Source organism: Microtus oregoni, unplaced genomic scaffold (assembly GCF_018167655.1).
Source record: "Microtus oregoni isolate MIOR12 unplaced genomic scaffold, Mior012 000001F_ref0000356, whole genome shotgun sequence".
NCBI lineage: Eukaryota > Metazoa > Chordata > Mammalia > Rodentia > Cricetidae > Microtus > Microtus oregoni.
Window position 1 is genome coordinate 58,585,690 of NW_024543060.1, and position 19,881 is coordinate 58,605,570.

The window sequence follows — 19,881 nt, forward strand, 5'->3', positions numbered from 1 at the left end:
AGCTGAATGTCATCCTCGGCTAGAGAAGTTCCAGGTCAGCCAAAAAGGAGACCACGAGGAAGAAGAAAAGTAGGAATAGGAGGAAGGGCAAGAAGAAGGAGGAGGAAAAGAATAGAAAGAAAAGGAAGTCAAGGCTCTGACACAATCCGAAACCCCGCACACGGCTAACACAGTGTGCTCCTCCTGGTCAACCCAGGCCAAAGAAATGGGGATGGTTGGAGCTGGGGTTTTCTGGTCTGTGCCGTACCCTAACCTTTATCCCCTTCAGGGGGAAGGATGTTTGCTCAAATTGGCCTACAAAAGTGTTCATCAATGTATTTTGTACTTAGGAAAGTTAGTGAGCGGGCTGGAGAGGTGGCTCAGTGGTTAAGAGCACTGGTTGCTCTTCCAGAGGTACTGAGTTCAATTCCCAGCAACTACATGTTGGCTTAGAACCATCTGGAAAGTTAGTCAGGCAAATGGCTTCATCACAGTGGCTGCAATGTTTCAACAGAACCGTGGGTGCACATTCACCGTGCACTTTCCCTTGACCTTACAGGTCACCATGTGAAGCTGCCTCTGGGCACTGTGGTCCCTTGAAATGATCTTGGCGAGGAGGGGAATAAACCCAGAGATAATTTAATAACTGGAATCATTTACCCCGACAAATGCGCGCGCGCACACACACACACACACACACACACACACTTGGGTTCAACTGTGAGTCTTCAAGGAACAAGTCCTCTCCGGGGGTTAGTACTGCCTTCCAGGGACACTTGGAAGCAAACTCCTCAAATGAGAAGGACCCTGGTTCTAGTCTCAAGGAAGCCACAGTTAACTGTACAATTACATAGCTGTCATGAGGCCTCCCTGCATCGTAAGAAAGACTGGGCTGGCCAGAACAACTGAAGAACATCTGAAGGCCCTCCCAACCATAAACTTTTAGTTCCTAATTCAAACAGTTGCCCTTTTCCATTCCAGTTATACGGCAGCAGTAAAGCAAATTCCATGACCATGCAGGGAACACTAGCATTTAAAACTTCCCTCTTAAAGTTCACGGCATGGCATGAACCCACACCATCTTAAAATGCCATGTCCTTATGTTCCAGATGGCACTGAAGTGTACTTCCTGTATCCCAGGTAGCAGAGCGGCCAAGGGAGCACTGATTTTCCCGGTCCCTTCTGTGCTATGGGGGTTGGGGTCAGGTTCCCATCCTAGGAGATGCAGCAGATCATGGCTGTCCACTCCGAACAACCAATGTGTGCTATTTAAAACCAACGTGTCTCATTGGCATCCCCTCAGAAATGCATGGCTTCTCGCTTCAGGTTCCACTTAGGTGACTCGTGGATCCTTTCTCTACAGATTTACTGAGGTCGCTCAGAGAGACCCCCAGGTAATCCCCAAGCTCCTGTGAGCCGGTCCAGTCTCCTAGCTTGCCAGAGGTGATGAGGAGCGGCCATGAACTGTTTGGAATCTCCTGCATTTGTCCACCATGCTGACGTTTTAATACCAATCACATTTTTTTTCTCAAGATTCTGTCTTTCTCCATTCTTCCCCTGCCCTTTCTTTGTTTCTTTTTTCTAAAGAATAGGGTCTCTGCCTTAGCCCATCCAAGTCTCTCTTGGTTCTGTGTTTGAGATGCTGGCTGACATGGGACATGGCCAGACTCTTTCAATGGTGGCTTGGTAGGTATGCTTCTGCCCCTACCGAACTGTTCTTTAACTATCTGGATAACTCCTACTTCATTTTACAAATTTCTTCTATATTTATCTGATCGCGGTTTTATTTTTCCATATTCTTTATTGAATTATAATTTGATTTCCCAAGAACTCAATTGACTCATTATGGAAAAAAATTAAAAGCAAAGATGATTCCATCCGCATCAGGACAGCCAAGAAAAAAAAAGAAGAGAAGAGCCTGAACATTTTATGAAGCAATTAATATGAATTTTCATGACATCTTCAATTAGATTCAAAGACCCTAAGGATTGAGAAAATGTAAATGCCTCATAGATAAGAAAAACCACACCCCAGAGACAAACAAGAGACCTATCCAACATGAATCACAGAACTAAAAGCAGTTCCAGCCACACACGTGAAATCGCATGTTATTACCAGAGGCTGAGGACAGGTCCAGGTAGTCTTGCTCTCCCAGCCCTTGCAAGCAGCCCTAGTGATAAAATCTAGGAACTTGAGTTATTCTATCAGATCAGAATACTACCCCAGGAATTCTGAGGTAAATCCAGTGGCTGTCAGGGAAATGGGAGGTAACGAGAAAGAACAATACCCCAAGAGTCTTGGGCTCAAAGTTAGAAGGTGAAAAAAAAAATCACCTAAAATGGAAATGGTTTGGAACCACCCATTTGCCTGCCCGCTCAAGCTACCCCGAGTTCATGCCTGTGGCTTCATTCACTGGGAACAGACCTAATGCAGCCAACAAAGGCAGGTTCTTCCCTCAGCAACAGAAGAGGCTGCTTCTTTTGTTTAGCATGGGATGAAGAAGATAGCTGGGATTAAAAGAGTAGGTTATCCAAAATCACAAATGTAAATCCTGGCCTGGTGCCTGCACTCCCCTTGAAGAGGCGGCAGGGAAGGGAAGAGAATGGGGGCCCCCCAGAGGTGTCTCTCAGGCTCTCCTCCATAAGGGGTCTGCTTCACAGGACAGATGGCTTTAAGTGCTGTGAACTGTCATCTCTCTCACTCAGGGTTCGCCCAGGAGGACAGGTGAATCTGTAGCTGGGACTGACCTCACTGAATTAAGACAGCCAATTCCCATGTTTGCATATGAATACAGAGACTCAGGTTCCTCAGCAGTGGGGACACAGGCAAGGTAAAGTCTGGCCACAGGGCAGGGCCAGGCAAGGCTGGGCAGGTTCACTGAAGTCCTAAACCTAGAACTGGGTGTGGACAATGGAAGGGAGTAAGGTAAAAGTCACACATCGTGGGGCTGAGTTATTTCAGAAATACCTTTCACCATATTCATCATTTTCCCTTAATTTTAGATTTGATTCATTATAACAAATCTCATTTTTATCTTTAATAAAGGTTTATACTCTCAAATTCTCCAGCTACCGCTTATCACAGAACTCCCCCCCCCCCAGAAGAAATTATGGTAATATTCAAATACTTGGTTAGGAAGGGGTCAAATGCAGTCAAAATGGCTTGAAGTGAGATACCCAAACCAAGAGAGGTTTATGGACAGGAAGTGTGCCAGGAAGCGCTCCCAGCAGTAAGCAAACCAGATTGCCACTTCTGGATGACCTGCCTGCCACAAAGAGCCATGAGGAAAACCAAAAACCTGCGCAGGGAAACAGTGATTGAGCAGGAGCCCTAGCCTGTCAATGAAAGGCTTTAGGCTGCACTGGGCATACAGAGGAAAACTGTTCGCCTCATTAGAAAGTTTCCCCGACTTAAGGAAATAATTCTCTGCTAATATAACTTCAGCATCAATGTTAAGAGTTCATGGGAGTATAAACTGTCTTCATGACAGGCAGAAAGAATTCTGGGTTGCAGAAAATACTTAACTCCACTATAAAGGCCAGCCCTGAAACGTGTGTCCTGTTTGACTGGAACTTGTCTTGAGTTACCTTCCCACTCAGGTGACCCAGGATTCCCTGGCCCCAAGTCCTCTCCAGGGCTCATACAAAAGAAGACAGAGGCTCCAGCCTTTCCCCAGGCAAGCACAGTTAGTGTTGGCTCCATAGCCCTTTCCCTTTCACAACACCGGGTATACACATGGGTGTTGATAGAGCAATCTTTTCCAACTTTGCACTAAATGCACCACTGAGCAGCAATGATCACAACACTCCATCCATTGTCTTCATCAGGAAATATACAGAAAGACCACACATGCGGGGGGGGGGGGGGGGGGGAGCGCAAATACATAGATGTTTATTAAAACACCCAGTGCAAAACAAAACACTTGAATTGGAAGAAAAAATATATATTTTTAGAAGTATGAAGCACAGAAAGTAAAAAGGCTCAGTCCACCTTAATTAGGTTGCCTACGTTAGTTGGCTATGCAAATGAACTGAAACCACTCAGTCATCTACTCAAGCCTTCATTTCATATGCAAGTACCCTCCAGCAAATGATAAAGCAATATCCTCATGTGAGTGCGAAGGCTGGCACTCACATGAGTGCTAAAAAAAAGGAGGGGTCAGATTCCAGCAGTCGCTGTAGGTTTAAGTGGCACGGCGTGGAGAGAGCGATTTCATAAAGGGGACTCGCCCTACTAAATTAACAGAGAAAAGTGTGCATGTCTGTTGAAAGAAGCAAGCAGCCTTCATAAGCGAGGCGCTCGACCACTAAGGCGTTCAGACTTTACCAAAATGACTCCATAGAAAAAATATGCCGTGACAATGATTTCACATTTATAAAAAAAAGGGGGGGGGGTTGTGATGATGACAACTGGGCAGGAACTCTGGGCGCTGCCGGCCTTTGAGTAAATCGCCAGCTGAAGGTGATTAAGTTCCAGCCAGTTGTCTCAGCGTTGGAGATAGCTCCAGCCAGGGGAAGCCACCTGGTATCCTGTCCCAGCGGGTCTGATCAGGTTAAGACTGCCTATAGGACGCCCTGGGGGCTCAGCCAGGAGCCGAGCTGTCCCCTCGCCACCTTCCGCCCACGCAGACAACCAAGTTACACACGGGAACTCCAGAAGCACAATGACAAGCAGGCACACAAAAGGAGCGAGGCAGCCGCTCCCATCCTTACCTTTCACTTGACTTTCATACTCGGCTATGATCTCTTTGTCCTTTTTGAATCTGCTCGGGGTGGACATTCTCCGGCTGTTCCGGGCTTGCTTTCAATGGGCAAGTTCTGGTCGGGTGGTCACCGGCCGGTCTCCTTGGAGAGGCAGAGAGTTGCACTCCCTCTCGCCGAGAAGCCCGAGGCAGCACCCACGGGAGGGACGGGAGGAGCGAGAGGAGGAGGCAGAGGAGCGTTTAGAGAGAGCCGGGCGCCGGCACCATGCTCCGGGCTGAGCCGCCGCGAGCGCTGGCGAGCGAGCGGAGCCCCAGCCGGGGAGGCCAGCCGCGCAAACTCGGGCGAGCGTGTGGCGGGGGGCGTCGCCCGGCTGCTTCCTCTACGGCCGCGGGGCGGACGCGGGGATCGCGCCAGCGCCGAGCACCATTGTTGAGACCCGCGCGGGGGTCGCGCCCCGCCGGCCGCCGCCGCCACCTCCCTTCCTGCCTGCGCCCCGAGCTTGGGATGCTGCCGCCCGTGCCAACGCCCGGCAGGCCGAAGGGGTGACAGTCCCCACGCGTGTCCGCTCGGCGGGACTCGGAGGGCGGCGGCGGCGACGACGATGGGACGCGCCCGGTTCAGCCCCGGCGGAGTTCGCGTCTCGAGAGCCGGCGCCGCGAGGATCCTCTGCCGCCTCGGTCGCCGGGCGCCCCGGCTCTTTCTCCGCCGCCCACTGGCCGCTGCTGCCCCCTGGCGGCCGCGACGACACGCGCACCCGGAGCCGCGCCCCCCTCCGGGCGGCCGCCCAGTCGCTCGCTCGGCTCACCGCTCTGAGCGCCTGGTCGAGAGGACTCAGACGAGGCGGGGTCCTGTCGCCCGACGGGACGGCGTTCCTCGGCCGACCCCTTCTCCGCCCTCGCCCTGGCAGTGCACTGGGTTCTTCCTGGAAGATGGATGCCCCTGGTGGCCAACCCGAGCGGAGCTCTGCACACCCAACGGCGGCCCTGGGCGGCGCCCCCTGCGCCTTGCTCTGCCGGGGCTCGGCGGGAGACCCCACTGAACTTGGGAACAAACCCTCTTGCCGCCTTCCAGCTGGGCTCTGGCCACGATCTTATCCAGTGGTTGAAGTCCTGAGTTGGGTCATCCGTAATAGACTCCAAGATGTTGGATCCCAGAAGGAAAACTGAGCATTGGATTGCGAAAGACCTTCCTGTTAAAAATAGGAGGACAAAGATCTACAGTTGAGGCAGGGAAGAAAACTTCTTGACACCATCCCATTCTCTGTCCTAGACGCATCTCAGATACTAGGATGGCAAAGAAAGTGTGTTATAATAGGAATCAGTCACTCTTGCTAGCTTTCATCCACCTGTTTTTACCCTTTAGACCTTTCCCGGATCCTCTCAAATTAATTTCCCAAATGTTGTGATCCTGAATTATCAAAGTGATACGGCAAGGCATATCTGTTGCCCAAATGTTTCCACTGCGAGATCTAAAGGTCGTAGAGTCTAAAAGCATTCATTCCCGTAGTCAGTGATGAACATTAGTTCTTGGTGCTACCAAACATGAGCTAAGAGCGGGGGCGGGAGGGGACGGAGATGGGCATTAGGCACCTGTCCTAAAGGATCTTAATTATTTGCATAAGTAAATAATCACAGGCAGTTGGTGGTACAGTAGGGAAAATAGTCTCATTCAAGTATAGGGCTTGGGGACAGAGAGGGAAAAGAAAAATGGGTCATGTGCATGCGGCATTTTGGGGAGTAAGAAATCGTAGAATAGTACTTCAGCAATTGATTGTTACTTTGCCGCTATGGAGCACAACCAATGGCCTCTCACAGGCGAGACTATCCCTAAGCCACACCCCCAGTTCCTGTGTTTAAGGATTGACCAGTAAATAGTTGGCGATTTTAGTGAGGGGATGGCGCATTTCAGAGAAAAGATGTATTTTACTCTGGGTAATACACTCAAATAAATTAGGTACGACTGGAGGTGAAAAATACTTTTTAAACATATGCAGGGGTCATATATATGCAATGGGTTGGCATTTTTTAAATTGCTCATTGCATCAATTTAATTTTTAGTGATGTTCCCTTCTGTAACAGAAAAGAAGGCTCTTTTATTTTGGACACAAGACTGGGCTGGCCTTGAATTTCTTTGTCTATTTGAGATAAGATCTTCTGTAGCCCAGGCTGGCCTCAAATTTGCTAGTGGATAAGGATGACCTTGAACTCCTGATGCCAGTTTCTACCCCCTGAATGCTGAGATCACAGTCCCACGCTGGTTCCGTGTGGTGCTGGAGACGAAAGCCAGGGTTTCGTGCTTTCTAGCTAAGCTGCACCAGCTGCCAGCTCGGTTCCAGCCCCGAAGCATTTGCTTTTCTGTTTCGCTGCACAGGGGTGTAGACTAAGAAAGCTTCTATTCTAAGGAAGTAGTGGTCTCACCACCAAGCCCTCTGTGTCTGGGGCTCAGGTCTGGGCTGCCCTGGCTGCAGGTGCATCTCACTTAGGAAGCAGTACACAGCGAAGCTCCAGACTGGAAAAGAGGCTCAGAGCCGACTGGGAGAGGCCTCCTGGACGCAGTCCTGGGACAGCGGGGAGCCTTTTAAGTAGAGAAGTGCCATGGTTAGATTGGTGCATTGGTGTGATAACTCCTGGCAGAGCAGAAGGATGGCTCAGCCCGGGGAGAGTGAGAGCAGAGGCAGGGAGACGGCGTGGTTGACAATCAAAGTCCCATTTAAATGGGATTCCTTCAAATCTAACTGGGATTCTTATCCCCAATGGTGCCGTTGGAGTTTATTTCATTTTTGTACCTGAGAAAGCAATGTAGCAGAAGGGACTGAACTACTAGAAGAGAATTTTTGCCTGAGCCTAGAACGGAGCCCCAGACACAGTGGGCTCAGTGGAGAGTTTGAGCCTTAGCATGTATATGTATGTGTATAAATATCACTGTACCTCCCTAGACCTCCATTTCTTCATTTTTAAAGTGTGTTAGCTCCTAGATCTTTGGAATAGAATAAGCTTCTACTGAGGTAATTCTTTAATTCTCCAACAGAAGGGCCTCTGCTTAAACTCCGCCTTAGTCCCTGTTCTATTACTGTGAAGAGACACCATGACCAAGGCTCCTTATAAAAGAAAGCATTTAACTGGGAGCTTGCCTGCAGCTGCAGAGGGTGAGGCCATGGCCATCTTGATGGCGAGCATGACAGCAGGCAGCGGCAGCTGAGAACTTATATGTTGAGATAAGAGGCAGACAGAGGGAGGGCCTAGCAGTCAAACATAAGAGCCTATGGTGGCCGGGCGGTGGTGGCGCACGCCTTTAATCCCAGCACTCGGGAGGCAGAGGCAGGCGGATCTCTGTGAGTTCGAGACCAGCCTGGTCTACAAGAGCTAGTGCCAGGACAGGCTCCAAAGCCACAGAGAAACCCTGTCTCGAAAAACCAGAAAAAAAAAAAAAAAAAAAAGAGCCTATGGTGACCATTCCCATTCAATCCACCCTAGGCATCCAGCTCAAGACATCTAGATGTTTGCTTCCCGGAAAGCTGAGACATCCCTGGATTCCACAGTAAGCCACTGCTTACAATATCAACAGTCAGCTGAAGCGCTTTTGCACACACCAACTGCATTTCACCATTATTATAATCTGTTCTAATTACCTGTGTACCTTCGTTCTTGTTTGTGACAGTCTTGCCGCGTGGCCCAGCTGCTCTCAGACTCAAGGCCACCAAACCCAGTTTTAAGCAACTTTAATAGAAACATTTTAAAAGTCAGAGACGATACCTAACCCATCTTTGATTTCATCATGGTGCCTGTATCACAAACCCTTCTCACTGCTGTGGTAAGATATCCTGACAAATGCCACAAAGGAGATAAAGGGCTCGTCCTGATGTCCAGTTGGAGGGTCAGTCCTTCCTGGGGGATGACATGGCAGCGGAAGCCTAGGGGACAGTATGGCAGCGGCAGCCTGAGGGATTTTGTCCACTGTAGAGGGACTTGAATGTTCATATTTGGCTCTTGTTTACCTTTTGGTTCAGTCCTGGACTGCAGCCTATGGAACAGAGCCACACAGTCTAAGGTGGGTTTTCCCATTCCTGTTAACCTCACTGAGATAACCCACCACAGGCAAGCCCAGAGGCTTGTCTTCTGGTTACTTCTAGAACCTAGCGAATTGACAGCATAAACTATCACAGTGTCCGGTCAGCCAGTCAATGTAATATGTTGAACGTTCTTGGCTTGACATTGCTATGTGTGAGCATCTCTCTCTAAGGTGAGCATGTTGTTCACATTCTCACAGCTATGTGTGAGCATCTCTCTCTAAGGTGAGCATGTTGTTCACATTCTCACAGCTATGTGTGAGCATCTCTCTCTAAGGTGAGCATGTTGTTCACATTCTCACAGCTATGTGTGAGCATCTCTCTCTAAGGTGAGCATGTTGTTCACATTCTCACAGCTATGTGTGAGCATCTCTCTCTAAGGTGAGCATGTTGTTCACATTCTCACAAGCACCCCACAAGGTGGGTACTACTGCCCGCGAATTACAGAGGAGAATCTGGAGGCAAAAGGTTCAGTAGCTAAAGTGGAACAAGGACAGAATTCCAGAGCCCGTCTTCCTCCACCCAGACTGTCTTCTTTGCCATGGTCGACTCTATTTCCCATGGGACTGTAAATTCCTTGCCTCTGGGAAGGAGGCAGGTTCACATCCACCAAGAAGAGCTGTTCTTATTGTGGTTGTATACCAACGGATCTTGTTTCTTATTTGGTCATTCAGTGTAATTATCTTTCCCATGTTTGAGAACCAAATTTATTCCCCAATTGGAATGTGGTGAATGGCTAGGATTTAAACCCTAGAAAGCCAGGTGACCAGGTTGGTGAAGTTGGGTTTCACATCAGTTCTCTGTGACTTTGCTCCACCTTGTGGTGGCTGTTTTCCTAGCCCTATGCACCTCCAGACTGCCTCCTAATGTACATATCTTCACTCTTCAGGGGAAAGTTAGAAAAAATTTGCCCGGTGGTGAGATTCCTGTCCTTTCTGGATGGCCCAGATTTCCATAAGCAGAACTTAATTTACCATCTAACCATTTACCCTTGGAGCAAGTGTTCACCAGAGGCCTGGAGTCACAAAACATCACTTCCTGAAGTGTTAACGTCGATTCAGTGCTAAATAATTGAATGGTGTGTGTGTGTGTGTGTGTGTGTGTGTGTGTGTGGTGTGTCTGTGCACGCACACATGTGGGTATGTGCACTTTCGTGCATATATGTGTATATATGTACCTATTCGTGTGGCGGAAATACACTGACATCATCTGTCTTCCTGAATCACTTTCCACCTCATTTTCTGAACATGGTCTTGCTCTGAACCTGGAGTTCAGCCATTTTGTTAGACTGATTGGCCAATAAGCCCCCAGGGAGTCCCCTGACTCTGCCTTCCCAACAGGGAGATGACAGACACACACCATCCCAATGAGAACTGTTCACGTTTGCCAGGGACCCATACTCAGGTACTCATGCGTTCCTAGTGGGCACTTGACTAGAGTTGCTTCACCTTCCCAGATTCTGACAACTCTTGAAAACAGTAGATGGAAATATATAGTCATTGCAGAGTTTGCTTACATTTTTTCAGCTATTATTTTGGCTTTAGTGAATTTCATATCTGATGTGGGCCATTCTAAGACTCCCTTCAATGAAAGAGGACATTCTTGTCCCCCAGGGGGACTGAAAATGAAGAGGTTAAGCTTCCTCAGGCCGGTGTGTTCACTCATGGACCAGGCCCGATCTCAAGACCCGGAGTCTCTGAGCAGACACACAGCACAGTCTGGGCTCTCCAAGAGCCCTGGCTTCAAACCTGTTACACTGAGGATTTCAGTGGATTACATTTGGGGATCAAGCCCTGGGACATTTTATAATGTGTGGCCTGCTATTGGTCATCACATCAGAATCACTTTAGAGACTTTAAAATTTAGACACACTATACCTAAGCCGACACTTCTCAATGGGCCAGCTGGATCTTGTCCTGTGTATTTCTGATGCCTTTAGAGGAAAGCCCGAGGTCCCGAGTTCCTAGGAAACTTTAGGAAGCCGTGTCAGGAAAACCAGCATAGACGCCATTTTGAGGAGCAAAGAAACCTTAAGGTCCAAAGACTGAGTGGGAAGAAATTCTCCAGGTGATTCTATCCATGTGAATCCTTGCTCAAAAGTAAAGGGCTTCACAAGAATATCCTTACAAAAGAATTGTATTAGGCTAGTCATGGTGAAGGCGTGGAGACTGTTCATTTCATGTGTCTCTATGAAACTGTTTCCTCAATAAGAGTTTCATTTTAGCCTTTTCATCTGTAAGACTGAAACAATACACCTTAGGTTTGTGGTGGGGTAAATACAGCCTGTCTAAAGCACTTTGCGCTAATTCTGGTACATACTAGTTGCTGGGTAAACACAGCCTATCGTCAGTGTCCTAGTGACTTTGCTCACACAGGCGTTTAAGGCCTGCGCGTACAGTACAGTACAGGACAGTCACTACCGAGGTAGAAGACGGCAGCGCCTGCGTCACTACTGAGGTAGAAGACGACAGCATGCGCGTCACTACCGAGGTAGAAGACATCGGCCCAGCATCACTACTGAGGTAGAAGCCGTCAGCATGCGCGTCACTACCGAGGTAGAAGACTTCAGCGCATGCGTCTCTATTCTATTTATCTTCATCTTGGAACTTTCGGTGATAGCTGAGAATTGACTTAATGCAATGTGTTTATTTAATAAGTTTTTCTGCCATTTCAAATATTCTATAGAACAAAATCTATTTACTGCCTTGGGCTCAGGAGTTGGTTTTTGTTGTTTCCATTGTTTTGTTGTTGGCGTGTGAGACAGGGTGTTGCTAGGTAGCCCTGGCTGGTCAGGTGCTCACTGTGTCGCCCAGAGTGGCCTTGGATTTGTAGCAATCCTCCTGCCTGAGCCTCCTAAGGCTAGAACGACAGGTGTTAGTCACTATGTCCAGCGTCTTCAACTCGATTCTAATCAATATTTACTGGGTAGTTATGAGGCTAAACCACATGACACTCAAAATGCTTGATTATTTCTGAACATAGAGATGGTAGTACCTTGTAGTCCAGCCTAACGAACTATGAGCCTAGCAGCCGTTGGCTGTTGTAAACAAAATGCAGTATTCAGTACCCTCTTTGGAGCAGCCAATGAAAGCTGCGCTGACCCCTGCCCAGATTTAGAGCAAACTGACTCTTAGGCTGGATTAATCCAGGGTGCTTATCAAGGAGCCCAGCCCAGAAATGTCAGTGACTATTTTAACAGACACTCGGACCATAGCAACAGTAGCTGGTTGAAATGATGTAAACACCCATTTTCTTTTTGGGGGCGCGTGGCAGAGTGGAAAGACAAACTGTTGAAAAGTCTTGCCAACCTCATTCTGATGCCCCTTCCGTGGCAGGCAAGAGCACTGGACTGGACGATAAAGGGGAGTTTGCACTGATGGTGCCGGGGACCCGATGAGAGACGGAAGAAAGGGGCAGAAAGGAAAGAAAGGGACTGTATTCAGCGGCAAGGTGAAAGAGAAAAAGAAAGTGAATAGTTAGTCTAAAATGTTCAACTGGATGATTCAGCTCTGCTCTGTTGCCAAAACCTTGAATCTGATATTCAGAGACGTGTCTAAAGCTGAAATAATGAGAATTTTAAAACTCATTTCATTCAAGAGAAGCTGCTTTGTCATAGCTTCAGGCCTGCGCTCGGAACCATGTTTTTCCATTTCGCACAATTCACAATTAAAACAGCTCTGCCTTCTTTCATCTCCTGTCTGTGACTTCTGAACACCTACGCCTGTGAGCTCTCATTAGGACAACCGTTTTCTGCTCTTAGAATTCTACTATGGCTTCCCGCGTGTCTGCTGTACAATGGACTCGGAATATGAATATTCCATGAGCCCATGCGGAAGAAAATATTCGAGCCCATCACTTATTTTAAGAAGATGGTTTTAGCTCTCAAAGGAAAACAGCCCGTTAGGCCAGGCCAGATATGACGGCAGCAATTCAGCGGTCAGAGTGACAGGCGGAATAGTGCGCACACAGAGTAAAATGCGACAAAGATGTCTGAGCAAATTCGGATCCCTTCTTGCCCATATTTTAGGAGGCAGAGGACACCCTCAGTTCTCTTCTGCTTTCACTCTGGTAGGAGGTACTTAGGGGCTGCGTGCTTTTCTCACCTTCTCCCGAGAGACACAGGCTGTGAAGATACTCTTCATTTGCTGCAGAGATCTGTGCTCAGTGGGGAACGTCTGCAGTCGCTAAAGTGAGCAAGGACCCCTCCTCCTGAAGGCCATCAAAGAGTAAGTGAGGCATCTGAGTACCCTCACCCCTAGAACTTGCAGTGGCTCTAGACAGCATGTCCTTTCTGGGCAGTACCATCACTTGGCTTTTAAGTATCTCTGCTCTTTTGCAGTCTCTGCATGCCTTTATTTCATTCTGGAAGAAGAGGCCAAGAACCTGGAACACTTGGCCCAGAGCCCTGACCAGCGGTAGCATCAGTACCTACCGAGGCTCCTGGTCCATACTGGATTGCACATTATGTCACATTTTCACAGGTTTTCACAAGTGTTTAGTGGCAGCGTAACACAGGTGGTTCCATGGTCTAATTCCTTCTTTTTATCACATTCCCTGACGTCTCATTTTCATTGTAAAATAAAGTACAGGTATAAAATATATTTGCTTACTGCCCTTTGAAAATGGATCTGCAGTGGTCCTCAAGGGAGAATTCATTCCCCATTGTAAATAAGAAGGTTGTGCTTGGTCCCCATGTGGAGTCCCAGGACTTGGGAGGGGTGAGTGAGAGGGACTGTCTGGTTCGAGCCCAGCCTCAGCTGCTGTATTAGTCAGGGTTCTCTAAAGAAACGGAACTGATAAAATGAATGAACACATGCATATGTGAGGGGTTTATTAGAGAGGCTTACTGGCTCTGAATATCCCAACAATGGCCGTCTCACAATGGAAAGCCCTCTAATCTAACTGTCGTTTGGCTAATGAGGCTGGATGGCTCGGCTGGTCTTCAGTATATACTGGACTCCAAGAAGTAGACTGTAACCAGTGAAGGAATGACCTTACCACCATGAGGGCAAGCAAGCAAAGAGCAAAAGCTTCCTTCTCCCATGTCCTTTGGAGAGGTTGCCACCAGAAGGGTGGCCCAGGTTTAAGGTGGGTCTTCACACCTCAAGTGATTAAATCAAGGAAAACTTTTTACAGTACTCAGAATCTTGGTTCTAGTTCATCCCAGATGTTGTTAGGTTGACAACAAGACCAGCTGTTGAAGCTAGCTCTACTTGGGAAATAACCAGGCCAGCTTAAAGATAAATAATTATATTTTTAATTGTTATAAGGGGAAACTCACGTTACAAGAATGGAGAGTCTGACTTTCTCTGTGTCTGGCAGGAATCGTGCAGAGAGCGCGCACCTGGTCCCTCTCAGTTTTTCTTCCTGGGTTCCAGGTGGCCACACTTAACTAGACGTGATTGGTTAACAGAGCTTCCCCATCATCTCCCCCTTTTGTCTAAACAAGATCGATCCAAACCCAATACAACTATATACCAAATATAAAATTACAAACAATATAAACAATATTAAGCAAGGAACACATAACAAAAGTTTTACTAAGCAAACTCTTGCATCGAAATTAAGCTTGGCTAAATCACGAGGAAGGTAACTATAACTATCTACTCTTCAACCCCATCGAAGATCTGAGAAGGGAAACAATATTATTTGAGTAAGCAGGAAGCGCAATCAAGCAACTTCCAAAATGTGCAACAAATGACAGAGACAACTGGCTACCTGGGCCATCACCCAAAGTCTCATTTGCAATGTTGAAGCAACCAACTTTGACTAAGGCCTAAAACGACTGACAGACCATTTTCAAAGGCAAGAAACTTTTCAAAACTATCTTACCCTGTCTTGGCAGGATTTGACAGTCCTGTTTTATCCATTTACGGATACTATGTATCTTTGTCAGTGGTTGAGGTATGGTCATTTCTTTGCCCAAAGGCCAGTTCTGCCAAGAAGAAAACAAGCTCCAGGTGGAGTGTCTTTGGTGCTCAAGATTCTCTAGGGAAAAGATTGGTGCGGCCAGGAGCATTTATGTCTCCCTTCAACAACTAGCTATGGAAGCTACACAGTGAATCTGTCTCAAAAGAGCGGAACCGTGGAAGAAAGAGGGGTCTCACTCTATCTATGGTTGTCAGAGACTGGACCTTTAGACAGTTCTTAGCTGCAGTCTCTATGGTTGTCAGAGACTGGACCTCTAGACAGTTCTTAGCTGCAGTCTCTATGGTTGTCAGAGACTGGACCTCTAGACAGTTCTTAGCTGCAGTCTCTATGGTTGTCAGAGACTGGACCTCTAGACAGTTCTGAGCTGCAGTCTCTATGGTTGTCAGAGACTGGACCTTTAGACAGTTCTTAGCTGAAGTCTCTATGGTTGTCAGAGACTGGACCTTTAGACAGTTCTTAGCTGCAGTCTCTATGGTTGTCAGAGACTGGACCTCTAGACAGTTCTGAGCTGCAGTCTCTATGGTTGTCAGAGACTGGACCTCTAGACAGTTCTGAGCTGCAGTCTCTATGGTTGTCAGAGACTGGACCTCTAGACAGTTCTGAGCTGCAGTCTCTATGGTTGTCAGAGACTGGACCTCTAGACAGTTCTGAGCTGCAGTCTCTATGGTTGTCAGAGACTGGACCTCTAGACAGTTCTGAGCTGCAGTCTCTATGGTTGTCAGAGACTGGACCTCTAGACAGTTCTGAGCTGCAGTCTCTATGGTTGTCAGAGACTGGACCTCTAGACAGTTCTTAGCTGCAGTCTCTATGGTTGTCAGAGACTGGACCTCTAGACAGTTCTGAGCTGCAGTCTCTATGGTTGTCAGAGACTGGACCTCTAGACAGTTCTTAGCTGCAGTCTCTATGGTTGTCAGAGACTGGACCTCTAGACAGTTCTGAGCTGCAGTCTCTATGGTTGTCAGAGACTGGACCTCTAGACAGTTCTTAGCTGCAGTCTCTATGGTTGTCAGAGACTGGACCTCTAGACAGTTCTTAGCTGCAGTCTCTATGGTTGTCAGAGACTGGACCTCTAGACAGTTCTTAGCTGCAGTCTCTATGGTTGTCAGAGACTGGACCTCTAGACAGTTCTTAGCTGCAGTCTCTATGGTTGTCAGAGACTGGACCTCTAGACAGTTCTTAGCTGCAGTCTCTATGGTTGTCAGAGACTGGACCTCTAGACAGTTCTTAGCTGCAGTCTCTATGGTTGTCAGAGACTGGACCTCTAGACAGTTCTTAGCTGCAGTCTCTATGGTTGTCAGAGACTGGACCTCTAGACAGTTCTTAGCTGCAGTCTCTATGGTTGTCAGAGACTGGACCTCTAGACAGTTCTTAGCTGCAGTCTCTATGGTTGTCAGAGACTGGACCTCTAGACAGTTCTTAGCTGCAGTCTCTATGGTTGTCAGAGACTGGACCTCTAGACAGTTCTTAGCTGCAGTCTCTATGGTTGTCAGAGACTGGACCTTTAGACAGTTCTTAGCTGCAGTCTCTATGGTTGTCAGAGACTGGACCTCTAGACAGTTCTGAGCTGCAGTCTCTATGGTTGTCAGAGACTGGACCTCTAGACAGTTCTGAGCTGCAGTCTCTATGGTTGTCAGAGACTGGACCTCTAGACAGTTCTGAGCTGCAGTCTCTATGGTTGTCAGAGACTGGACCTCTAGACAGTTCTGAGCTGCAGTCTCTATGGTTGTCAGAGACTGGACCTCTAGACAGTTCTGAGCTGCAGTCTCTATGGTTGTCAGAGACTGGACCTCTAGACAGTTCTGAGCTGCAGTCTCTATGGTTGTCAGAGACTGGACCTCTAGACAGTTCTTAGCTGCAGTCTCTATGGTTGTCAGAGACTGGACCTCTAGACAGTTCTTAGCTGCAGTCTCTATGGTTGTCAGAGACTGGACCTCTAGACAGTTCTTAGCTGCAGTCTCTATGGTTGTCAGAGACTGGACCTCTAGACAGTTCTTAGCTGCAGTCTCTATGGTTGTCAGAGACTGGACCTCTAGACAGTTCTTAGCTGCAGTCTCTATGGTTGTCAGAGACTGGACCTCTAGACAGTTCTTAGCTGCAGTCTCTATGGTTGTCAGAGACTGGACCTCTAGACAGTTCTTAGCTGCAGTCTCTATGGTTGTCAGAGACTGGACCTCTAGACAGTTCTTAGCTGCAGTCTCTATGGTTGTCAGAGACTGGACCTCTAGACAGTTCTTAGCTGCAGTCTCTATGGTTGTCAGAGACTGGACCTCTAGACAGTTCTTAGCTGCAGTCTCTATGGTTGTCAGAGACTGGACCTCTAGACAGTTCTTAGCTGCAGTCTCTATGGTTGCCAGAGACTGGACCTCTAGACAGTTCTTAGCTGCAGTCTCTATGGTTGTCAGAGACTGGACCTTTAGACAGTTCTTAGCTGCAGTCTTTATGGTTGAACCTTGGTGGGTTTTTTTTTTTTCTGGATTTTTTGAGACAGGGTTTCTCTGTAGCTTTTTTGGTTCCTGTCCTGGAACTAGCTCTTGTAGACCAGGCCGACCTCGAACTCACAGAGATCCGCCCGCCTCTGCCTCCCGAGTGCTGGGATTAAAGGTGTGTGCCACCACCGCCCGGCTTTTGTTTGTTTTTGAATACTGGAAATCACAATGAAAGGCTGGACCTGCTACCTGCTTTATCATTTTATTTATTTATTTATTTATCTATCGAGATAGGCTTTCTGTGTGTAACTACGTTGGGTATCCTGGAACTCGCTTTGCAGACCAGACTGGCCTCAAACTTGCTTGCCTCTGACTCCTGAGTCCTGGGACGAAGGGTGTTTGTCACTACACTGGCTTTAAACATTTTAGTTTTTGTGTATGGGTGTTTTGCCTGCATGTATGTCTGCATACCACATGCATGCCATAAGAGGGCACTGGAGAGGTGGCTCAGCAGTTAACAGCACTGTCTGCTCTTCCAGGGGTCTTGAGTTCAATTCCCAGCAACCACATGATGGCTCACAGCCATCTACAGTGGGATCTGATGCCCTCTTCTGGCATTAAGTCATAGATGCAGACAGAGCACTCAAATACATAACATAAATAAATAAATCTTTTTTTTTTTTTAAAGAGGCCACCAGATCTTCTGGAAGTTGTGAGCCACTGGGTAGGTTCTGGGAATTGAACCAGAATCTTCAGAAAGAGCAGCAAGTGTTTTTAACAACTGAGTCAACTCTCCAGCTGCTTTTTAAAATAAATACATTTAGATGTAAGAGGAGTAACTGGGCCAGAAAATATTTCACACGAACAGTACAAGACAGTAAAAGACGGGTAAAGGTGAAAGCTGGGATTACAAGAACCTCCGTGCCTATCTTCCAGGTGTGTCCTGTCCCTCCCTCGTATCTTCATATTTCTTTATTTTGCACGTTCAGAACTCAATTCAGTGAATGGCCTGAACCATGCAGAAGTCTGTGGTCTGTGTTGCCCCATCATAAAAGGCAAGGAAACTTCGTTTGCAATGCTATGGACGGCGGCAGACTCACAGTTGAGACACACAGAAGGCTTCTGTGACAACCACTCCTTCTCAACTCCCACCTCCACCCCCACTCACCCCCCTGCCAGGGAAAGAAAACAGTCTAGACAGGAAGCCATTGAAAACTCCTAAAAATTGTGATAAGGAGGCTGAAGGGTAGAATTTCACAGATAGACTCAATTATCTTTAAGGGGCTGGCCACTGGGAGTTTGATCATGCTCCAGTGAGTATGTGGGTATATTTTTCTTTTCTTTTCTTTTTCCTTTTTGTTTTGGAAGAGGTTACAAGGATGCGGGGGAGACTGGACTGGAAAGTGAATGTGACCAGGGTGCATTATGTGAAATTTCCAAATAACCAATTAAAACATTAAAAAAATCATATCCTGGGTTGACATACTTCAGTTAACAAAAACAGTTAGCCAGAAGCAGAACTCCAGAAGCCAAAAAGCAAAGTTAGGACATTTAGAGACGGCCCCAGAACTATAGACTTTGATGGATTACGTCTTTATTTAAATTTGGCAGGTGGTGCTGTTGACGTGCTGGGTTCTATGACCTGAAGGGCCCTTCCCGCACGGCATTATTTACCACAATTACCCCACAGTACAATACCTTCCTAGCAGACCGTCATCATGTTTACAAGTCGACCACCATCTCCTCCTTTCGCTCCTGCCCCAAACCTGGGCAGCCGTCCTTGTCTTCCCCATTTCCATGAGCCTGCAATTCTTCACTTCTCTTTAAGTGAGATAATATTACTCTTACCAGGTTTCACTTGGCAGACTGTCTCCATGTTTAGCCATAATTTTTCTTTGCATGGAAAAAAATCTTCTATTGTGTGTATGCATCATATATGGTGACTAATCTTGGTTGTCAATCTGACTACATCTGGAATCAACTAAAACTTAAGCATCTGGGGACACCTTGATCCAAACTCTCACATTTACCTCTCCCCTCAGTCTCCTTCAAATTGTCTTCCATCGATTTGTATGACATATATATATATGTGTGTGTGTGTGTGTGTGTGTATGTGTGTGTGTGTATGTGTGTGTGTCACGCCCAGTCCATATAATATTATTTGGATGTATGCTTTCAGGGCTGACCATTTGGCACTGAACAACTAATTGGTGTGCTCTCCATGAAGCTGACCACCTCCATGGAAAGACTTTTCTTGATTGAATTATTTGAGATGGGAAGGCTTGCTATCAAAGTGTAAAAGTAGATCACTGACTAAGACAGCAGCCTAGGGGATCCTGATTCAATCAGAGTCAGAGGTAGAAGTTACAGTTTGTCCTGGCAGGGGAACATTTCCCATGACATACCAGGGAGACATCAGACTCCACCAGTCTCCTTAGCTGGGGTATGCTCTTCCTGCTTCTTCCCGTGTTGCTGACTTGCTGTAGCTGAGTAGCCATGAGCCAAGGTAGGCAGTCTTCAGGAGGATGGATGCGTCTGCCTCAAGGGAGTGCCAGAAGGGGTAAACCAGCGCCAATGTGGAGCTTAGGCAAGCAAAGCAAGTATGTGCCTGTGTGGTGTGCCTTAGGGACACAAGAAAGCTCTCTGGGCCCAGCTGGCTTCTCATGGTGCCTACTGTTCCTTCATGGCTCTGTCTCTTTGGATAGGGCCTAGCCCAATTTGGAAGACTGTGTGTGTGAGTGTGTGTGCACACATGTGTGCGTGAGTGATTATGATT

The 19,881-nt window shown here is 47.5% G+C and overlaps 1 protein-coding gene across 2 annotated transcripts in view; it reads right to left on the bottom strand.

Annotated features, from left to right (window-relative positions):
- The window catches only part of Srgap1 (SLIT-ROBO Rho GTPase activating protein 1), a 283,329-nt gene extending 278,010 nt beyond the window's left edge, over positions 1-5,319 (bottom strand). For both annotated transcript variants that reach the window (XM_041665937.1, XM_041665936.1), the window contains exon 1: positions 4,692-5,319. In XM_041665937.1, the coding sequence (XP_041521871.1) occupies positions 4,692-4,758 (67 nt within the window). In that variant the 5' untranslated portion in view covers positions 4,759-5,319. The remainder of the gene's footprint in view (positions 1-4,691) is intronic.
- Between the last annotated feature and the right edge of the window lie 14,562 nt (positions 5,320-19,881).